Source organism: Saccopteryx bilineata, chromosome 3, assembly GCF_036850765.1.
Source record: "Saccopteryx bilineata isolate mSacBil1 chromosome 3, mSacBil1_pri_phased_curated, whole genome shotgun sequence".
Taxonomy (NCBI): domain Eukaryota; kingdom Metazoa; phylum Chordata; class Mammalia; order Chiroptera; family Emballonuridae; genus Saccopteryx; species Saccopteryx bilineata.
Window position 1 is genome coordinate 93,709,813 of NC_089492.1, and position 22,746 is coordinate 93,732,558.

At 47.4% G+C, this 22,746-nt stretch overlaps 1 protein-coding gene across 3 annotated transcripts in view; it reads left to right on the forward strand.

Moving 5' to 3' along the window:
• The window catches only part of CRIM1 (cysteine rich transmembrane BMP regulator 1), a 194,076-nt gene that overhangs the window by 166,856 nt on the left and 4,474 nt on the right, over nt 1–22,746 (forward strand). For 2 of the 3 annotated variants that reach the window (XM_066266890.1, XM_066266892.1), the window contains exons 13-15: nt 2,617–2,838; nt 13,935–14,129; nt 20,424–20,546. In XM_066266890.1, the coding sequence (XP_066122987.1) occupies nt 2,617–2,838; nt 13,935–14,129; nt 20,424–20,546 (540 nt within the window). The remainder of the gene's footprint in view (nt 1–2,616; nt 2,839–13,934; nt 14,130–20,423; nt 20,547–22,746) is intronic. The other variant, XM_066266891.1, reaches the window with a different exon arrangement.

The window sequence follows — 22,746 nt, forward strand, 5'->3', positions numbered from 1 at the left end:
TCGCCATGACCCATGGCCCAATTTATTTGGCGGGACGCCTGATTGGACTCAGAGGTTCAGCACAAAGGTAAAGGGCCACCTGAAAGTGTATCTCCTGAGTTTCGGTGTGGGATCTTAGAGCTGGTCACAGGGCGGGTGCCCGTGACCCCGCATGCGCAGAGACCCCGCAGAGAGGAGCAGAGCCAGGCTGAGGCACTCCTGTCTATGCCTGTGGTTCCTAAGGGCCCAAGCACCCCGTGTGCCTGACTCGACTTCTCATTAATGAACGTGCACCTGTGTGATACTTCCTTTCCTTCCATACAGCTTGAAAGAGAGCTTTCAGTGAGAGCCCTCATCTTAAATGTTAGGATTTTCTGTTTTAGGCATCAGTATTGCAAAGGTGAAGGAAGGCATATCTAGATTCGATGTTATAACATCAGTCACTACCCCATGATTTACCTTTCTGAACTTTCTATTCATAGTTGTATTAGGCCACAAAAACAGAAAATGTCTTAAAATGCCAGTCAGTACTTTCTCACCATCACAGTCAGTGTCAACAGTAGCATTGACGGATTAGGTATGTTGCACATCTAGAAAAATGTCTTCTCTACTCTTAGGATACTTGCATTCCAAGGCAGCCCCCAAATGGTATCTGTGCAGTAGAGGAGCAGCTTCCGCAGAGCGGGGTCCCTCGGGGTCACTGTCTCTCCCGGGATGCTCGTCACTCCCTCTGCCCTGCAGCCTTCCCTCTCAGCCGGTTTCGAGCAGGCTCTGGAAATGGGCTTAAAGGAGCTGGAGTGCCCTGCAGCTGATGCTCTGCGCTTCATTCACCAAAGCGGAACAGGGAGAGAGCAGAATAAACAGCACTTTGTTTTCTAAATCCTCTTCTTTATTTGTCAGCATTGTAAAGCAGCATAGCATAGAAGAGAGAGGGAAATAGAGTAGAAATAGAAAGAATGGGTGAACACCAGCAGAAGAACTGGTGAAAACAAAGTAGAAGATGGATATTTGGAAGCAACAGTTAGCATTGGTCAGTCTCTTAAAAAAGAAACGATTCCTGGACATGGATGACCCAGCAAGGTCACTGAGAAAGTAAGCCTGTCTTACCATCGCTAGCCCATGTGGATGTGACCTGGGGAACCATACCTAATTTTGGACCTAGAGCACAATTGGAGCAGTGGAACCAGTGGCTGTTTTTCCGTTGTGACTACCTTCCGGACTGATGATACGGTTACACAGTTTAAAGGAGAAGGTGTGGGCCCATTTCATCATGTTCACTTCCTTCCATCCCTCAGAGAGGGCCCAAAGCAACTTTGTTGCTCAAAGAGGCTCTCGTCACATCCAACTTCTTGGCTGTCGGGTGTGTTGATGAGGTGGATGGAGGGGGGTTGTGACCTCTGGAGCTTCTGATTCACTGAGATAACTGTGTCGCGGCTGAAAATAGCCGAGTTCCTGAGCTTGATTCTGAGGGAAGCATATGATAATTCTTACGACCATGTAGCCATTGAGAAAATGCGGTTCTCATAGACGTGTGCCGGACAGGACCATCATGGCCTCTTGAGTCATGAAGGTGGTTATTAGGACTTTTCTTATCAGCGCGTTGTGAGATTTCTAAACTAGAAACCTCACTAACATACTTTTCTCAGTTCTATCTCAGTCATTTCCCACTTGAAGTTACAAATTTTCATGTCATTTCAGTGGAGGACAGGATCCAAAGGGATGCCTGTATTTCCTGGTGACAATACTTTCCCACTTCAAGTCGTAACTAGATCTGAGAACCCTCTGGCCAGAGTCCTGAAGTAGCGGAGACACACATGGCTTCTCGGTGGGCACATCCTTAGGAATGGTTTAGGTTTTCCATCATCTTTCAGCCATTAATGTGAATGCATGAACGTTGCAGTATTACATGTAGGTGTTTGGGGGAAGGTGCAGTGAAAACCTGTTTGGGTACTGAAGGCTTAGGACTGCATGGAGCTGCAAGGAAGAGAAAAGCTGGTACAGTTTTTAAACAAGGAGAGGCTTCTCTTACATACATTACAAGAAGTTTGGAGGCAGGTGTTTATTAGCATTAATGCAGTGTCTTAGTGACATCTGCGCCTTTCTCCTACAGGTGGGATAAAGATATTACATCTACAGGTAACGCTCATATCCAAGGTAGAAAGGACGTGGAAAGATGACATCGCATCCGCCCTTCCTTTAAGAAAGTGAAAACTTTTCCAGAAATCCCCCACGTAGCCATGAGGTCCCATTAGCCACAACCTGGTGACGTGGCCACTCCTCCTTGCTGGGGAAACTGGAAAAGCAGGGAGCAGGGCTGTCATATTTGCCTTATACCCACTGTGACTCAAGTCCCCAACCACCTCCTCCCAAATAGCAGGATTGTATAAAGCCGAGGGGGGAGAGTAGAGTGGCTGCTGCACAGGCACCTCGCAGAATCTCTGCTGCAGATCTTTTGTGGGTTTTGTTGTTTTGCTTTAAAATTCAAGAGCCTGCCTCAGACTTGCTGTTTTGTGACTGAGACATTTTCCAAGGCATGTGGCACACAAAGCCGCAGTGAGCGTCTGTAACTCACTGCGTCGCACGGTGGGGGGCCTGCAGCTCTCCTTCTCCCTGCTCACCTGCTGTTCATCCTTCCAGATGCGCCTCTCCAGCCTTCCTCGCCCCACAACGACAGCGTGCCTAGTTACTGCAAAAACGATGAAGGGGACATATTCCTGGCGGCCGAGTCCTGGAAGCCTGACGTGTGTACCAGCTGCGTGTGCATGAATAGTGTAATTAGCTGTTACTCGGAGTCTTGCCCTTCGGTGTCCTGTGAAAGACCTGTCCTGAGAAAAGGCCAGTGCTGTCCCTACTGCATAGGTAAGACCAAGACAAAAAAATCCTTCGTCTCCTCCCAAGGCCACTAACTCCACATGGAGAGCCATTGGCCCAGATCCATTAACATGTTCAAGATCTGGTTTCTGGTCGGCATGCCACACACAGACAAATAGTAATGTCAGGCAGGGGAAAGGCGGGGAAGGTGTGTTCCCACGCTAGGACGTATTAAGAATAAAATGCGCTCAGCGTGTCATGATGATATAGCACTGCCACATGCGGTTGGGCTGCTTTGCTGTTTCAGGATTTCCGATGTCAGAACTTTCTCAGAGCACCCTGTTTTTGACAGCGGTCTTTGGTTCCACATAGAAGCACCGGGTCTCGTTACAGCACACTTAGTCCGCGAGGCTTGTTGCTGCCTTGAGATCAACTAACTACAAAATGCTCACTTTATCTCCCAGTTATCTCCTCTGTCTGGTAACAGTCCGTTCCATTTCAACCACACACTTGTCCGCTGTCAGGGTCCTAGGGACACAAAGTGAGGCCTGTGTAGCTGAGAGAGCCCTCCCCTTCCTGTGACCCATGGGGACACATCTTGTGTGCAGAGGACATGTGTGGATTGGCCCCTGGCACCTGCACCAAAGCTGGTCCCGTGGGCAGAAGCCAGATGCTGTTCCGGAGGCGAGGCGCAGACAGCTGGCAGCTCCAATAAAGGCACAGCGCCTGCTCCCATGGCTCTCGCTCTCCTTTATTGCTTTTGTAGCAAGGAAAGCTCATAAAGTCAAGTGAAAGACAGTGAAACATCTCAATCCATTAGTGAGCCTCTACTCAAAGTTGCAGGTGAAAAATTAGGCAAGCTGCAGTAATTGCAGGTTCTGTGCATTTTTTGGAGATTCTTGCATGCTTTCTGGGTACAAGCCATTGCGTGTATTGGGGGTGATGTATAAGAAGGAGCGATCCTCTGGCCACAGATCTTTGTAGCAGTTTCCATAGATGAGCCCATGAATGGCACTCAGGGGCCCAGTAGCCATGACTCAAGCTTAGCAGGACAGCTGCCCCCTCTTCTTGACTGTGACCCTTGCCCACTAGACAGAGGGCCACTTCCAGTGCATGTTGTTATTATACAAGAGATAGAAAGGTATTTTAAAAGCACGATGTCTGCTCAAAAATTTTCACAAAGCTCAATTTCCTCAGTGTAGTGGTCAGGGAGTATTTATGCTTGAAAGCAGGATTCTCTTTTAAAGGTTGACCATCTGAGTAATTTATTCTTCAAACCATGATGCTTTTGAGAGTAAAATGGGAGCTATTAATAATTCATGGTGGGACAACAGCTCCAGACCAGGAGTGTCCCAGGCAGATTGGGACATGTGGTTGCCCTACCTTTCTAGTGACTGAGACGTTGGGTTCTGCTGAAATACCAGTAAGCTTTGTAGCTCATAAGTGGGATCAGAAATGTAGCAAGACAGATTTCCAACTCGGTGCTACTGGTCTTTTCAGAGCTGAGCAAAATCTCTACAAAAAATAGCACCACCTTTGATGAGGTCTAAATGGTATGCCTAGGCGCTTTCAAAGGCTGGGGGGTGGGGGGTGTTGGATAGCTAGCATCACCATATTTAAATATCAAAACAGGAAAGGAGTCCTGAGAATTGCATATTACCTTCAGAGGGAAAATCTAGTAGTGACCTCCTCCTCTGTTGCAAGTTCTCAGATCATTTTGTTTAGATAAAATTTCCTGTTGTGTTTTGCTACTTAATTGATAAATTTATAATTAGTAAATTGCCCAACAAGTAAATTTGTTTCCAAATGATCACAGTAAATCATTTCTCTTTCTCAGCAATCTACAAATGCAAACTTATGTAAAGATACCTGCAAATTGCAGTATTGTGTTGTTGCATTTTTTAAAACATTTTTTTCTTTTTGCTTTTATAGTTCCTATTGCAATTTCTGCATCATTTAGACTATATATATATTCGTCTTAAGTGTTCAGTGGGAAATACCATTTTGGTCTAAATTTGTAATTTTGATTTTAAAGTAAATTTCAGGCATTTTCACTAAACTTTGGTTCATACGAGCTCATAATGATGTGCTGGAATTTTGTTACCTCTCCCAGCACACTACCCCTGCTCCTACTTGACACGGGTGTAATTGTATCACATAAATCTATGACTTCTCTTCAGGGGAGCATAAGTGCTGGGGACACTTAACGTGTGCTGCCGTGCACTCGTGCACTGGAACGCTTCACATACATTGTTTTATTGACTCCGCTCTATAGTCATCATACCTATTTTGCAAGTAGCCTTGTAAGATTAGCCTTCAGCCTTTCTCCCCCCTTGGTTCCAGGCACAGGAAGTCAGGTTCAGCTCTGACTGTGATGTGGTGCTCCCTGACTCTGCAGGCGCGCTCTCTGAGCAGTTCCCCACCCACGTGGCCTCTGTCTGAGGGAGGCTCCAGTTCTCACAGTCTGGCACATCCGTCCGCAGGCAGTTACCGTGCCTCAGTGGCAAAGCCTGCACCAGCCTCCTAAGATCACCTGGCAAAGGAAAAAGATGGGAAAGCCACCAATTTGCATGTCTTAGAACAGCCGACTGCTTGCCTTGTCCCGATCTCAGGCTCACTCAGTTTGAGCCCAGCCCCTTCTCAACCCAGACAGTCTGCTCCCAGGTCACCGAGCCACGGTTCACAGCACCAGCCTCATGCTGCTGCCTCTCCTCCCTGGGCGAATATTCTCCCGATCGGTCAAACATAGGTTTAATAAAAAAACTGCCTTTAATAAAAAACTTACTTTTTATTTTGGTGATAAAACCTCTAAACCAAAGCCTGCTTGCTCTCCCCTTGTGAATTAGTCTCTCTTCCCCAAAGAGAATTGAAAACTGGTGTTCCCTCTGAAAATAGTGTAATTATGAGTTTTTGTGTTCCTTTTAGCTAAATTATCAAGTCACTAATGTGCTATAATAATGCATCTCTTTGATGTTTGAAGGCCTCATATTGTGTGAGCTAATTTAATAGAATGTGTAATACAGACATAATTAATAGGATTGATGATTAATTTTGAAAAGTTGAACAGCTTTGTCTAATTACTTTTAATACCATAGTGATCTTCAACTAGCAAATGACTAATAATATTTCTCCTGAAGAGAGGCAGTGTCTACACTTTACATGAAGTCCCATCCGTTATACAGCTTTCCTTTTTGCTTAGATCTGTTTGTTTAGGTCTATTTTCCTGGAGATCAATGTATATGGTGTCTCTCTGGAACATCTATTGATCACTATGTATTTAACTCTGCCCAGGAATCAAACAGTAAATACAGGGTGGGCAAAAGTAGGTTTACAGTTGTGAGTACACTAAACACAGGGTGCATTTTTGTCTTATTATTTATTTGTATTATGACCATAAACCAATTTTTTCCCAGCTCTGTATTTAATTCTGCATCTCCAAGAACCGATGGAGTTACCTGCTGTGTACCCTTTTAGGCCACAATGTTATGATATTGGTATCTTTACTGGAAGATTTTTCACAGCTGTTTCTCCAACGTGATTTCTTAAAATCCAAAGCTTTTTTTTTGTATTAGAAGGAGAATTAACGTTGGAGCCAAAGGGTTATGATCTCACTTCCAGCACATTCTAGCTACATGTACCAGTGACATGACATCCCCTGGCTCAGCGACCTGCTCTGTGAGAGGGGATTCTTCACTGAAGTGCTGTGGCAGCTGGTCACCCGCAGGGTGAAAGTGCTCCGTGAACGGTGGACACGATGGGAATGAATACCGGTTCAGTCCAGTTACCACGCCCACACGAGCGCCGTGCCGTGAATAACACATACGACACAAGAAGGGCCTGGGTGGGGCTTCGCAGTGATGGGCTTTGGAAGGACGAGAGTATTTTTAGGGCTTTGGAGGTGTACCTCGTCCTGCACTCTCTTAGCTTCAGTGGCCCATGACTACGGCAGTCCCCTGACTGCGATCCAGGTGGGAACGGCATGGCTCTGGGGGTGTACATGTTGGGGCCCAGCCACTCCCACACCTCAGAGGCTCACTGTTCTCTCAGGCCTCTGGATGTCACCATAGGGGAGAGAATGGAGCTCTTTTATTTTTTGTTAGTGCGTCCGTGAACCTATCGTACATGGTCTGCTCTGATTCCTGGGAAGAAAGCACGCGACATCTCTAATTGGGGCAGGTTCCCGTAGGAAAGAGGCGGGTTGCTTCCGCGCCCTCAGCTTTTGTGGCCCCCAGGCCTCAGCCACAGAGGTCACAGTCAGTGCTGGGGTGACTTACACAAAGGGGGAGGGGAAGTGGGATGCTCTTCTGTGTATTGTTGGGAGGGTGGAAGACTAAACACATGCTGGTTGTCATGCCCTGTCCTAACTCTGGAGCGGGTCTAAAGTCGCAAAAATAAACCGTGTATGATTTCAGTTTGTTTGGGCCTCCCCTCCACCCAGGAAGCTTCTTGTCTTGCTCATTCCCTTATTCCGTAAGCAGCTTTCAGCATCCTGTTCAGGCCCTCAGCTGTGTCAGCAGAAATTCACGTTGTTCTGGTTAACCTGAGGGAACCCGAGTGGCCTCACCTCCTGTCAGAGAGGTCTGTCACGCAGAAGGGAGGCCGGCACTGTTTCCAGAGAGGCCCAGCGGCAGGTGCCTGTCACTTACTTCTGTCCTAGAGGCCAACTCTGATTGTGAATCCTCTAGAACAGTGGTCCCCAACCCCCGGGCCGCAGACCGGTACCGGTCCATGTGCCATTTGGTACCAGTCCGCAGAGAAAGAATAAATAACTTGTACATTAATTCCATTTTATTTATATTTAAGTCTGAACAATGTTTTATTTTTTAAAAAATGACCAGATTCCCTCTGTTACATCCATCTAAGACTCACTCTTGACGTTTGTCTCGGTTATGTGATACATTTATCCATCCCACCCTAAAGGCTGGTCTGTGAAAATATTTTCTGACATTAAACTGGTCCATGGCCCAAAAAAGGTTGGGGACCACTGCTCTAGAACAGTGGTAGTCAACCTGGTCCCTACCACCCACTAGTGGGCGTTCCAGCTTTCATGGTGGGCGGTAGTGGAGCAACCAAAGTATAAATAAAAAGATAGATTTAACTATGATAAGTTGTTTTATAAAGATTTATTCTGCCAAACTTAGCGAAAATCTGACATAAAGTACTTGGTAAGTAATTATTATTATATGCTATAAATCTGCTTTATAAATTTTATAAAGTAAAGTTACTTCCCTACTTTATAAATCGCCATTACTGTGGAACCAGAGGGCGGTTAGAAAATTTTACTACTATCAGAGATACAAAAGTGGGCGGTAGGTATAAAAAGGTTGACTACCCCTGCTGTAGAAGTTAGGGAGAGACCCCCGTCTGGGAAGATTACATTTCTGATGCAGAAATATAATCAGACTGGAAGGCAGTTCACGGGCTTGGGGAGGTGGTACTCGGGACAGGACGTGGCAGTGGCAGGGTGAGAGGCTGCAGGCACGGAAGCTGCCCGCTCTGGGCGTCCAGGGACCTCCACCTCAAGGTCTGCTGGGCAAGGTCCTATCCTCAGACTCTTACCTAAACAACTTCCTTTAAGTCCTAGAGGAAATTTTGTGTTTTCCTTCTTACTTGGGCCCCCTTGATCTCTCATTGCTCTTGTCCCTGCCTGCCTTAGAGACTGCATAGTCTGTTTTCCAAGTGACTTCTTTGTATCCTCGCCACGTACCTATAGGTACACTTGGGGTCGTAGGCCTTGTAAGAAATGAGACCTCATTTAAAGTTGAAAATGGAATGTCTCTATGAAGTGCTTAATCACCCCATAGCAGATGCTTAATACAAGAATTCAGGTCTGTGACTGAGAAATTCTGTCTCCTTTGCTAGGGTAGGAATCAGCCAGAAGGCGCTGTGCTTACCAGTTTGGTGAGATTTCTATTACAATTAGTCCTAGACTTCCATCCCAAAAATAAAGTGTTAAAAAGCAAACATGGACTTCCAAGAAACATCTTACAACTGTGATCAGATTGGCTTTGTCAGCAGCTAAGAAATTCTATAGAGATAGGAGTTGGCCTTCATGGCAACATTTATCTGTCTTTTCTTTTTATAAAAGTGAGGTTAAGAGCAGATGCTCGATTCATTAGAAACTAAAGGTTATCAGATAAAGCACTCAAGCTTTGAGTTAAATCATTTAACATTTTTTTTGCATTTTTGGCCAAAAATCTTTAATCACTTGCTGATAGGAACACTGTGTATTGGATCTCTGTGCCTCATTTACAGTTGTCTCGACCACCTGCATCACTTTCAGCCAGACTTCATTTCCCATTCTTTTACCGCCTCTGATCGTCCGGAGAGCCAGGGTAGTATGTGGGAGGTCAGTCGTCGTCCTCCGTGCCTGCGAGTCCCTGTGCAGCTCCCAGGGACCTGCGAATTATTTGCTTATTTCTTCCTGGTGGCGGTTTTTGTTTGTCCCCTCTTTATGTAAAAAAAAAAAGGGGGGGGGAATGCTTTCTCAAACAGAGGGCACACACATTTCATTTATTCTCCGAATGAGGAGTCTGTGCCAAGCATGCGCTCAACTTGAGAGGCAGAAATGAAGATGTACATCACAAGACAAGGATCTCAGCATCTTGTCAATTAGGAAAGCGGAATATAACATAATAGAAGAATGCCAAACCCTTCGGAGAGAGGAAGAGCGCTGTGGCGCATTGGTACATTTTAAGCTAAAATTCTTGAAAGTGCTTCCCCTCCTCTCACCACCTGGTTACCCTTTCCACTCCGTTTTCTAAATTTTATGTTACCTGTAGTGTACCGGTGCCCTTTTATACCTGCCTAAATGACTTCTTTATCCCTCGAACCCCAAACTTAAGAAACCAAATTGAAGTATAATGTTGTTAGCAGAGCCAGGGATATGCACCTCTTTTCAAAAACATTGGGCTCATCTCTTTGGACCTGGAATCACACAAGACCAGTGGAGCACCTGGTCCAGAAGCACCTCCCTGAGGGCGAGACCTCACCTGCCTCGGGCACCACTGCTGTGTGTTTGGAAGCTGCTCTCCGTGGCGGTGTGCAGAGTGAACCCGCTCCCCACTCGACCCCAGCGCTGGACTCTTGTGCGGTGACTTTTCTGAGAGTAGGAGCTGTGTTTAGTTTCTTGGCCGCTGGGATCCCAGAGTAAATTACTTTCCAGGACTCTAGTCCACTGGAGATTTGAAAGAACTGATGCAGTTTCTAAAGCTGCCTAACTTCCTCCCAGGAAGCTATTCCTATGCCAAGACTCTGACTTCATGACCACCAGCACCAGATTTAGAACCTGGACTATTTATACAAGAAAGTTGTCTCTTGCAGAAACGGAAAAGTCCAGCTATAACACTGGCTCAAGTGCAGGGCAGTTTCTCTATCCCTCCATGTAGGAAAGAGAGGGTAAAACGGGAGATGCTCTCTTTTCAAGGGTTAATGAAAACCCTCGTCGTGGTTGGGTTCAGAGCAAGCCCCGAGCTACCCCGTCACGGTACCTGGAACCCTGAATTGGATTGTTATAGAGGAAGAAAACACATTTCTAGATGCTAATTAGCTTTATGGTGTAATTGGTAAAGTAGCTCAGGAGTAAAAGCATAGTCCAACTTGAATAGCCTGTTAAGACTTCGTGTCTTGAAGGGAGAAGTTTAACAGTTGGAGAAATCAGCTTGAATTGGAATAGTACCCTGCCCCATTGGACTGTTGAGATCAAGTGGGATCGACGCATAGGACATGCTTAGCACAGTGCCCAGTATGGAGCAGGTACTCACTCAGTGGAAGTTAGTTATTATTAGAAGTTAAAGAGTAAAACTAATGTCATTGTCAGTGTGAGCAAACCAGCTGGAGTAATAAATATAACAGTCAAAATTGAATGGCACAGCTCACCCGATAGCCAAATATAAACGATTTACTTTCAGTCAGATATTCCCATGTCTCTATTTCTACACTTGTCTTCAGCCTGAGTGCTTAAAATGCTTTTCTGTGTGCTTTCAATTAGACTGTGCTGTTTTCCCCAAAAAACAACAGTGGCTTTATTAATTTATTATTTAGAACCTCAAATTGCCTAGAGCAGTCACCATAACTCCCTGCAAACCAAGTAGGTTCCAGAACTCCCTGACACAGCTTCCTCAGATGAACCGGGAGGTGCGCGGCAGGAGGTGGCAGTCTGGAAAGAAACGAGTGTGTGAGGAGGAGGGGCACCGAGGTTGTCAGTCAGCCGAGATTCACGCCCTGCTCCCAGGCCTGGGAGTATTTCTGTAAAGCTTTATGAACTGAAATCTAATTAATTATAATTTAATCTAATCTGGGCCACATAGCAGCCAACCTGGAAAACATTAGTCAGAGTTTTTCCAAAAACATAAGAATCCTCCATTTATTTAACATGAAAACTCAGTATAGAGTGGTGACCCACTCACATCATATGTGGCTTTGTTTTAAAGCGTGTTCTCAGAAACAAGCTTTGCCATTATGAAATGTATTGGTACTATGATTCAGACTGATCGGATCATGGAAAACCACCCTGCAAAGCAATGGGGGGGGGGAGTGTTTCTCTATTGCCGTCTCTGACACGGGGCTCATCATGGACCAATGTCCCCTTCCTCAAACCTGTGGTCCCGATGTCACGTGTCCAGTGCTACCATAGCTCACCCCAGAGAGGCACATTGGATCTGGCTTGGTCTTGTTCTGAAATTGTTGACTAGGCAAAATGTTGTGCCCTTTTCCAGCAAGGCTCAGGCATGTTTGAGACCATAAGAAGAGGGGAGGAAGTGCTTAGTAGAGTTCCAGGCAAAATACTGGGCCTGGAAGTCAAACGGGACCCTCTGGCATGCAGATTCCACTGCTCACTGGCTGGCTTACATCAAGTTACTTCCTCCTGTAACCTGAGTTTCTCCACAGAGTAGGAGGGACAGACCTACTTCATAGTGTCGGTGATCTGAACCCTGCGGAGCTCTTGAGAAGCTAGTTGGATGCTCAGTGGATGCTAGTTCTCTTCTGCAGGACTTGGCACTTACATCCTTCTTTTCAAACCATCCGGTGTCCCTCTTGTCTGCCACCTGCTGCCTCCGACTTTCAGTCTTCAAGGAGGTCAGCTGTGAGAATGCTGGTCATGTGGCTTCTAGATCTTGTGGACTTGCTGAGTTCTGCAGGAAATCAGTAAGGCAGTAATATTGCTTTAAGAAGAAATATTTTCCTTCTATAAAGAATTCTCTATGTAATAGACTCTAGATTTGGTGGTGACTCTAATGTGCTCAATGAAATGTTGGCTGGAGGTCAGAATATTACTTGAATTAGGTTCATTAATTACTCAGCCATTTGGCATTTTAGGATATCTTAATGAAGTTGCCTCCTCTCAGGACTCCGTATTAGCAAAAAACTTCTGTCATGAGTTTGGCTTGAAAGCCTCCAGATGAATTTTGAGTATTTGCAACATGTACAAATACAGTAAAGTGATTGTTAATAAGTATTGAAACGGGTTTCTGTTTATAACTAGAACTTTGTGACTACTTGATACCCTTTGTTGAACCTCAAGCAGCAGCGATGAGAGAAGTGATGGGAAAATGTGGAGAAAGAGCGATTAGGCACTTTAACGCTTGACACAGACTCCTGCCTGTGCTCGCTCATAACACCCGGCGACAGACTGAGACATCGGTGCAAGCACACACTCTTACAGTAACATCACCTTGTCAGTGCCGTTTGACAGGGCGCCTCTGCCTGACGAGGTGGTAAGAAAAGAATGCTGACACCAAAGCCAGGTCTGGGAGCATTTCTGTCTGTGACCCTCCTCTGGAAAGGCTCAGGGCCGGAGCTTTGTGCTTGGACTTCCCGGAGAGGAGCCCCCGGCTGCCTGGGCGGGCGCTCACGGCTGCAGAGGGAGGAGCTGCGGAGAGGAAGTGGCTCCTGGCGCCCTGCGCCTGCGCTGCTTGTCACACCCGCCAGCATTCTGGGTTCTAGGCTTTGTGTCTGGGCGATGACTGGGATCCCCTCAAGAGCTTCCCGAGGCCTTCTAGAAGGAACCTGGGTCCCTGAGCCCCCGCTGCTGTACTAAGGAGCTCTTCTCCCAGGTTCTTCGCTAGTTTTCCATTTCCTAGGGACCAGTCCGTGGTGAGCAGAAGTGCCCCAAATCAGGAGGAGTCATCCGGTTAGTGGCTAAGTCAGTGAAAAGTGTCCCCCATCATGTTTCTCCGTTGATATGCCCCATCTCTGCTTGCTGGTCACTTGGGCCGCATTGTGGCCACTGTTCTCGAGCCTGGGAGGAAATGTGACTGCTGGTAAGGCAGTGAGTCCGGGTGAGCCGGGGAGGCACCGAGTCGGAGAGGGGGGCACTCAGAAGGAGAATGCTGGGGAGGGAGAGGGGGAGCATGCAAGGGGAGATGGGGGAGAAAGAGCAGAAGATTTTAAGCTGTAAATTAATACATAAAAATAACTCAAAAATATATTCTCAAAAACCATGTATTACTGGAAAATGGGTTGAAATGAAATGTTTTGAAAGTGGGTATATTTGTTGATGAGAAGGAAGAGCATCCAGCATCACTGGACACGGAGGCAATGGGCCCCCCAACACCGAGGCCCCCCCCAGGATAGCTCGGGGCGGGGCACCTGCTCGTTCACTGTCATTGTCGTGTCGTTCCTTACTGCTCCCCTGAGTCATTCACAAAAGAGGGTTCATTAAAAGTAGGAATTTCTTGAATTATCTCCATAGACATACTCAGCTGGGCTTTTTAAAAAAATCTCTCTGCAGAAAGAGCAGACCCTCTGAACGTGTCTCTAACCTACTTATACTCGAAGTTCAGTTTTCGGTTTTCCGTGCCGTGTGTTCAGCCACCTTACAGGGACTGAGGGATGTTTGGTGATGTCAGTCCCACGACACCCGGTGGCTGTCACTCCCAGCCGGCTGTAACAGCGACTGCCCTGGGTTAGCCTCCGTGGCCCCCGGTCAGGCTCAGGCCACAGGACGAACGTGGTGAGGCTTCTCCCAAGCAGAGGGAAGGGCAGCAGGGGTCTGGCAAGCAAAACTGTCACCGATTCTGGAAATCCTAAAGCATCCTGTGATGGCACAGAGCGGTTGGTTCCCCTTTTTATGTCTCAAATATAGTAAGATAGCGTGCTTTATCCCCTCAAGCAATTCCATCGTGTGGTGTTCTTGTCCCTAGAAGACACCATCACCAAGAAGGTGGTGTGCCACTTCAGCGGGAAGGCCTACGCCGACGAGGAGCGCTGGGATATCGACAGCTGCACCCACTGCTACTGCCTGCAGGGCCAGACCCTCTGCTCCACCGTCAGCTGCCCCCCGCTGCCCTGCGTGCAGCCCATCAACGTGGAAGGAAGCTGCTGCCCGATCTGCCCAGGTAGGTATCTGCGCTGTCGTCCTGCCGCGTGTGAGCTGTACAATGATTGAGGATAGAATTAGAGCAGACTCAGAGCCTCTCCCTCATCCGTGAGTTCATGTAGCCCAAGCAGTGTGTTGGGCACAGCTAAGTTCTCCCTGTACAAGGACGTGGGATGGACTCAGGGCAGATGACCAGCAAGGTGAGGGCCTGATTTTGGTTCTTCTGATTTGCATCTCTAAACATTAGTGGTGGTGCTGTCTCATGGTTCTAGCAGACGTTAGTGACACTTGCTTTATCTGAGGAGCAGTGTTAGTGTGCCGTCGAACCAGCCTAGTAAGAATGGTTCGAGATCAGACACAGTGGGAGATACGAGGTGAATATCGATCACAGCCAGAGTGGAAGCTCTAGGTCTAAAGAACACAGCACGACATCGTCTCTGCACGTCATCTCCAGCAGTACCGAGACCATCCCCTGCAGCCTCCTGCCAGGTCCTCTGCGGAACTTGGCCGCTCTCCCACGCAACAGCATAACCGCCGAGGGCGCCCCCAGCTGGCCGCTGTGTAACCCCAGGCCTGCATCTTTCCCCACATCGCTCCCACCCGTTGCGAAATGCAGGACCTGAGCCTCCAGGCGGTGTTCCAGATCTAAGCCCGAAATGCAAAGACTTCACAGGCAGTGGCAACCACACAGACCCCAGAGGGGGCTTGCTCAGGGCCTCTGAGGCCCTGACAAGCCGGGAGCCCCTGCCTCTCCGCCTCAGTTCTTGTGCTGTCCTGCAGCACTGTCGGGGGTCCTGCTCCGTGTGCTGCAGCCAGCTGGCAGTCACGCCCGCCGAGCACGTCTGTCTAGGCAGCTGTGGAAGGGGAGTCGCTACCCAGAGCGCCCGAGTTCTGCACACAGCCCCTTGTTTAGGTGCTGCACAGCGAGCCCTGATTGAGCACTTCTAAAAATGTCCCTTTGTCCCCTAAGAATGGTGGAGTGTTGTGCCAGGTCAGGAGGCCAAACCCTTTCAGAGCCTTCTTTTGGGTATTTCTCATGTTTGAGTCGCGTCGGCCTTGTTGAAGGCATGGGGTGAGAGTCGGAACGCCGCTTCTGGGATGGTTTATCACTCAGTGTGCACGTGGGAAAAAGCGACACGTTTAAGTGTCTTTTCAGTGAGAAGAATGAGGGAAAACATGTATTTCTCATTGGAGTTATTTTAGCACATGTCTGTTCTGTTTCACAAGTTTCATAACAGTGTCCTAGTCCTGTGCTTTCTGTGATATAAATGGTGAGAACTGACCTTATTTATTCAGCAGGGACTCATTCAGTGCCTGCTCTGCACAAGCATCCCAGTCCCCGTCCACGGAGCCCGTGTGTTCACGGGGAGAGGCTGGCAGCAGACAGGGACAGCAACTAGATGGCACCCAAGACGAGGGTCAGGGCTGCGGGGCGAGGGGGGGGAGTGGGGGTGGTCTGGTTTCACGTGGGATGGTCAGGGGGCCTCGCTGCAGGGGGACATTCATAAAGAGCCCCAGAAGCATCGCGGGAGTCGTGGGGAAGCAGCTCTGGGGGCGGAGGCAGGACGGAAAAGAGCCCTGGGGTGGAACGTGCACACTGTGCAGGGTCAGGGGACAGCAGGGAGGCTGTGTGGACAGGGCCCAGGGAGCAGGCAGGTGGCTGACCCATCAGAGGAGTTTATTGGGATGGAAACTTTGCCTCAAGAGTCTTGAGCAGAGGCGTGATGTGCTGTGACATTTGACTGGGATTTCTTGGAGTCGGGTGGAGCACAGACTGGAGGCAGGGAGACCAATTCCGAGGGTTTCCAGGCATCCAGGTGGGAGATAATGCTGGCTTGGCCCAGGGTAGTGGTCGTGGAGGTGGGGAGAAGCGGTCGGGTTCTCATTCCATGGGAAGGGTAGAATCAATAGGATTGGAATTAGATGTCAGGGGTGAGAGAGAGAAACCAATGTTTTTGGACTAAACCATGGAGTTGTATCTCTGGGATGAAATTACTTCAGTTTGGAGCGTTCTTACTTTGATGTATCCATTAGACATCTAAGTATGAATAGCAAATGCACAGTCAATATTTAATCTGAATTTAGAAGAAAGATTGGAAATCCATCAGTCAATTTGAAACCTGTCAGCCGTAGGTGGTTTTTTAAACCCTGAGGCTGGAGATCGCCCAAGGAGCGAGTGCAGGTAGAGAAGCAACGAGAGCCCAGGACTGGGCCCAGGGACACTCGCCCAGCTTTGGAGGGGGGGCTGGCAAAGAAAACAGAGGAGCCCAGTGACACAGGAGAACTCCAGGGGAGCTGTGACCTGGCCGCCAAGAGGGGAGGGGTCGGAGGAGGGCCGTTCGGTCAAGTCAGGTGAGCTGTGGGACCTCGTGCTGGCCGGTTAGCATTCTGCTCCCCATCTTGATGCCTCACTTCAGCACAGTGGTGCACAGTCCAATTAGAACGGCCTCCAGAGAGAAGGGGTGACCTGAAGGTAATGGTTGTTCCCGGCCGTGAATGCTAAGTTCACAAATAAGATCTTCCTGTGGAGCAGAGCGGCCCCGGTCCTTTCACAGGAGGACCTGAGCTAGACCTTGAAGGACTCGCTGGAGTGAAGAGGGTCATCTGACCAAAGACCCCAAGCTGGAAAGGCCAAGGCCTCACACCCCTGGACAAGAGAGTTCTAGTAGCAGGAGCTAAGGGCAGAACAGCTGTGGCCAGAATTGTTAGGGCCTTGAGTGTCAAATGAAGAGTGTAGGCCGAGTGGTCTGTGAGGAGGAGGAGGAGGTTCACTTTGAGCAGATGAATGACAGGCTCACAGAGGTGCTCTGGGAAGGCCAGCAGGGTGGGGTGTGGGAAGGACTAAAGCAGGGAGACCAGAGGCTGGGCAGCTGACACTCACATTGCAGACGTCCAGGTGTGGGGCAGTAAGACCCACACCCAGGTGACGGTGGCAGGAAGAAAGGTGGAGAGCCGCTCAGCTCGGCTTGTGAATGTAATAAAGCAGAGATTGCAGGTGCTGTTTACAGCCCTGCGAAATCTCCAGTGACTTCTCAGCTAGGATTTACTGTTGGATTGAAATTCAATTTCTGTAACTCTCCTTTCTGCATCTGACATGATTATTGATGAGTCATTTCTCCATCTTCTCAGCAAACTCGGCCATCAGTCAAGCTTTTGCCACTTGACCTTTGATTTAAGTGACGCCTGCCGGCAGACGGGCCTCCTGTCCTGCCCTCCCCTGGGCGCGCTGTGACCGCAGTCAGGGCTCCTCTCTGGATAGCGCGTGCTACCCCTCTGTCCTTAGAACGAACGCTCCCCTGGTGGAGCACTTGCTCCCGCTGCCGTCTTGGGTAGAAGTCCAAACCCTTGAGCTCGTCAGCTGGTTACTCCTTGTCCCACTTCACAGAAGAAACTGAGGCCCAGAGAGGTCCAGTGAATTATCCAGTCACGCAGCTCATTACCAGAAGACCTGGGAGTCCCGGTCCTAAGTGGGCTTCCGGTTCCACCTCCAAAGAAGGGGCGCCCTTGGCTTGTGAGCCCAGGTGTTCCAGGAAAGGACACTGGGGGAGGGAGGGAGGGAGGGAGGCAGGCAGGCAGGCAGGCAGGCAGGCAGGCAGGCAGGCAGGCAAGCAAGCAGGCAGGCTCTTACAACCGGTCAGGTGCCTCTGAGTGTAAAGTATAGCCCCAGGAGGTCGAATTGGGTCCCTCTGAAGTTCAGATCATTCTGAGCACAGAGGTAATTTGTGATTGTGACCATGTGCCTGTGACCTGTGTGGCCAGGCCGGATGTAGTTTTTCGGTTCTCTGGGCCTGTCGCCTGAGGACACCAGCTCTTGCAGTCAAGGCCAGGAGGCTGTATATTACAGGTGGGGTTGAATGCAGCCTCTGGCCATGGAAGGCCTAGAGGTCTAGAAATAGAAATGCAGCAGCACTCACACTTATTGTTTTTGAAGGCAATTTTTTCCTGAAAAAGATTGCTTAGGGGCAACTTCTTTCTTAAGTTTGAATTAAAGGGAAATGACCCTCTCCCTTTAGACTTGAGGGTGATAAACTAGAACTTGAAATATTTTGTGATTAAAATTTAAAAAGGAGGTGTGGGTGGACTTTAATCAGCTGACGTGAGTTTAGTGGGCATACTACTAGATACAGAGGAAGGCCGAGAGCTGCCAACCAGTGCGCGTCCCTGTCGGCATGAGAGGCCCGTGAGGGCAGGGTTGGTCTTGATCACAGCTGTGCCCCCCCCCCCCCCCAGTGCTCAGGTATATTTGTGGAACAACAGTAAGATAGTTCATCACTCAAGCTCCCCTGCTTCATCCCAGGCAGATCTAAGCTTTCCCTGCCGCTGCCAGCCAGAGCCTGTCTTAGCACCTGTGGGAAGAGAAGTCACAGGGCCGCGTCTCTGTTGTTGGCCGGTGTCACTCGAAATCTAGCCCTATGCAGGTGGGAAGCGGAAGAATTTCAAAGGTGTTTCTTCTCACCCAGGAAAATGTCCTGAGGTGAAACTCAACTGATCCCAGCTCTGGGGGCCTCTGCAGAGGCTTTTGCTCCTTAGCTGTTGACATTCACAGGTTTGGTGGAAAAGATCTGGCGTCAGCCTCTCCCGCCGAGGCCCCAGAAGCCCACAGCAGGTCGGCCTGGCCGTGCGGCGATAGGGAGGCTAGGCGCTGGGCCCTGGACCAGGAAGCGGAGGGCTCTGGGTGCTGTGGCACTTAGATGTCATGCACATGTCAAGTTAGGTTTCTTCCCAAATTCCTTTAAGATATTCAGACCACATCTCAGGGTTTCTCAACGGATAAGTTAAACACCATCCCCTCCACACATCCAGCCCAGACCAACTGAGTGAGCACCTGAGGGAAGCAGCACATTTTCTAAGCTCCTGGGATGATTCGGATATGAGAGAGAGGTTGGAGAATTCCAGGTTCATACTCAGGCCCCTGCTTCTGAAAATGGTGATATTTTCAGTAAATTCTCGTTTTAACGCTGGAGTTCTCAAGGACCCTTTGGACCTTTTGAAACTGTAAGACTGTCTAGTTCCTGCTCTGTCTGTGGCCTGATAATTTAAGTAAGAAAGTGGGTGTCTGGAGTCTCAGGACAGGGTGACGTTGTTCTTGGGGACAGTGGGGAGACCTGCACCTTGTATCCCGGCTGCGCAGTTCCCGGATGCGGAGCCTCAGGCAGTGGACTTAGACCCGCTCCAACTCCACCTACCTGGTGGGAACTCCGCCTGCCTGGTGGGAACTCCGTTACCTCCCGGGGAAGCTTAGCAGCTGGTCTCGTCCCCATCCCTCTCTTCTCTTCAGTTCCTGTTAAACTTCTTCAAAGGCCGGTCGCTTTGGGATAGACAAGGACTAATTAGCAGAAAGAATTATTTTTATATTTTATGGATTTTATATTTGGACTAAATTAGGCTGTTTATTGGTGAGTATTTAGTAACACCAGTGTTGAATAACCTGATTCTAAAGATCAGTTGGTGACACGGCAGGGTCTGGCCAAGAGGATGGACAGGATTGATGTGGACTTGTCACATTCTGAAAATAGAGGTTCTTAAAAAGTTATTCTTTAAAGAGTTTGGCTGGTTTGTTCTTAGCCAGATGAAGTAAGGATATATAAATTAATTTGTTTCCTCAATGTAAGTTTTGAATTTTTTCACTGGTCCCTTTTAGAACTTAAAAAAAAAAAAAAAAAGACCTGATGTTTGGGATAAAGAATATTCTCCTTCTCAGTTTTGTTTCATGTTGTAGTATGTTGTTGTCAAATATCCATGTAATTAGAAATAGATTTCCTGAAGATCAGTTTCCAGTCTGCATGGACCTGGTGGTAACAGCAGACTTAAATCAGGCCGCAGTCTGTTCCCACTTAGGGGACGAGATCAGAGGGGATGGCTAAGAGATGCCGAAAGAGTGGGAAATGCTTTAACTTTTGCACTCCCTGTGACATGTGATTCCACAGTCATGGCCTGAAGAGCCGCAGTGTTGTTCTAGTGTTTAGCTGATGGGAGGTGAAGGAGATGCTTGCCTTTCAGCCAGGCCTGCACCTGCAGATCCCTAGAGCCAGCGCCATCTGACGTGGAAAGGCGGGTGGTCTGACCCTGGTAGAGAAGAAAACGTTTTTTGTTGTGGGTTTTTTTTATCATAAGTAGTTCTAGGGCATGTTTCCCACACCTGCAAAGCTAGTGGCACCCCAGCAGTAATGAAGTCAGTGCAGAGACTGGATCTTTCATGTCCCAGGACCTAGTGTGTTGAACTGAATGCACTGTCCATTTGGATTGAGGAAACAAAAGTGAACAGTAAGAAGCCCCTCAACCATCTCTTAGGAAAAATGTTCCCGTCTTTCAGAAATGTATGTCCCGGAACCAACCAACATACCCATTGAGAAGGTAAATAATCGTGGAAAGACTGACCTTGAGGTTCCCAAGTGGCCCACTCCTAGTGAGAATGACATTGTCCATCTCCCCAGAGGTAAGTACCAAAGTCAGTTGAGACCTGTCTAGTCTTCTGTAGGGTCTACTCTGTTGCTGTTTTAATGTTTACAACTGCCTTTAGATAACCTTTTAAATGTCATGCCAAAGTAAGTTTAACACTCCAGCTAAGACCTGCTTGGCTGTAACGTATTTTACAACCTGAACGGTAAGGTAAGTCTGTGGGCCACCGGGTGAAACCCTTCCTCTGGCTCACGTGTTCAGACTTAGCAATGAAGAAACAAAGTATGTTCTTTGTCCTAGGTGACATTTCTGAGCCATCACTGATATTTACATGTAAGCACAGTAATAATAAATTATTCACTGACCCTTAGGATTCTGTACTAAGCACTTAAATGCATTAGGTTACCGTTTTCACTCCATGAGTTCAGTGTATTACGTGTTGATTTTTCCACTCACCAGGTTTGTTCCGTGCTTTATATTTTTCTTGCTCTGTCCTTTCAGCTGTATATAACAGAGATGTTCTGTCTCTCAAAGTTAAGTGGCACCGTAGGGCAGAGTTTCTGTCAGTACTGCCTTCTAGATGAAAGCAGGTCTCTTGATCAAAGTAGTATGAACTTGCTCTTAGCCATGACTCAGTACCGCTTCCTGTCTACTCCAAGGACATTTTCAGAATCATTGCTATATAGTTTTTTTAATATGTCTTGGAAGAACATATTATAGAAGAAGCAATAGTCATTGTTTGAGAGATTAAAGGCCTGTTAGAATATTCAAAGTGTTAATGCATAGATCAAGCCAAATGACCTGCAGGTCAGGTTTCTGGACAAGGTGTTTTTTGGCTCCCTGTATAATTGCTTCGACTGAATGAATGGTGTGTTCACATCCTGTTAACATTCAATCAATCTATATTAGCAATTAATCTGCAGCAAACACAGGTTTTGGATGCTGGGATAGGAACAGCCTTCTTTATTGTACTATGTTGAGGCTCTGTGTATTATTTACATAGTGTCTCTGTACCCTGAGGAGAAATTTTCTCAGGTGTCAGTTGAAGAAAAATTTATGCTTCTCCTAAGCAACAGCTGGGTTTTGATCTTAAAGACACTGAATCTTATTGATAATGCTTTATTTCCATTTTTGCTTTGGCTGCTAGGAAGGCTCAAAGCTAAACTTTACAGCCTGCTTTTAGTACCCAATCAGAACTTAAGGACTGAATTTTGTAAACAGACCTTAGTTGAAGTTTCATTTTCCTTTCACCAAGATTTTCCTTAATTTACTTTTTAAAAAAATTTTGTATGACATTTCCTAAAACCATTACCAATGTCATTTGGAATGTGTTAATCCAAAAATTCATTCCTTTATTCATTGTGTATTTAAAACCTGAATTCATCAATGTTTTTACCTTTGTCATTCTTGATGCTGATAAGTGTTCTTTCCTTCCTGTCCCACATATACATAAAGCAGTATATTCATAAAAATCTGAGTTTTAAACTGTAGACACACAGAACATCACAAAGCTGTGCCGCTTCACAGGCCGAGTTTCCAGAACGCTTTAGGAGCAGCTCCTTTGTACGTGTCCTGCACCTTTCACTAATCCGGTCCCTGGCGCATTTAGACAACCTGACTACGGTGGTTTATTTGGAACAAAGTAAGAGTAAGGAAACATCCAGCGTGTGATCCTGTTTGGTATATATTTAACTTGCTATCTCTGTCTGCAGTATTCATTGCAAGAACGATGATTTAAAGGAGCATAAACACTTTCATTCATGTAAGCAAAAAACTAAGGCAGGAAAATGATCTAATAGGCCTACTGAGTTTTCAACAAGTTTATGGAAAGGCCTTTATGCTTAGATGTCAGTAAACCAGAATACCAACAGAAGACCCAGCTCTTGATTCTAGCTTAATTGTTACTATCACACTAGTTACTAGTAAGTCAAAGAATAAACTTTGTCTAATCTCCTGTTTGCAAGTAAGCAGAGAACTAAGATATTTTTGCTTTAAAATGTTAGAGCCAGTATCAAAAAAATTTTAGTACATAGTCAGACTTTTGTTACTTTTTAAAGTCTACATAAGAATCTTACTTCCCTGACTAGCTAGAACAAGCGCCATTCCCAATGATGAACCTCCTCGCCGTGGTATTATGTTTTTCACATCCACCTCTAAGAGCTCTGCCTTCTTGTAAAAGCTCTTTGGATCAACTCTAGACTTTAATCATGTTTTAGCCTTAAAGTACTGTGATGCAA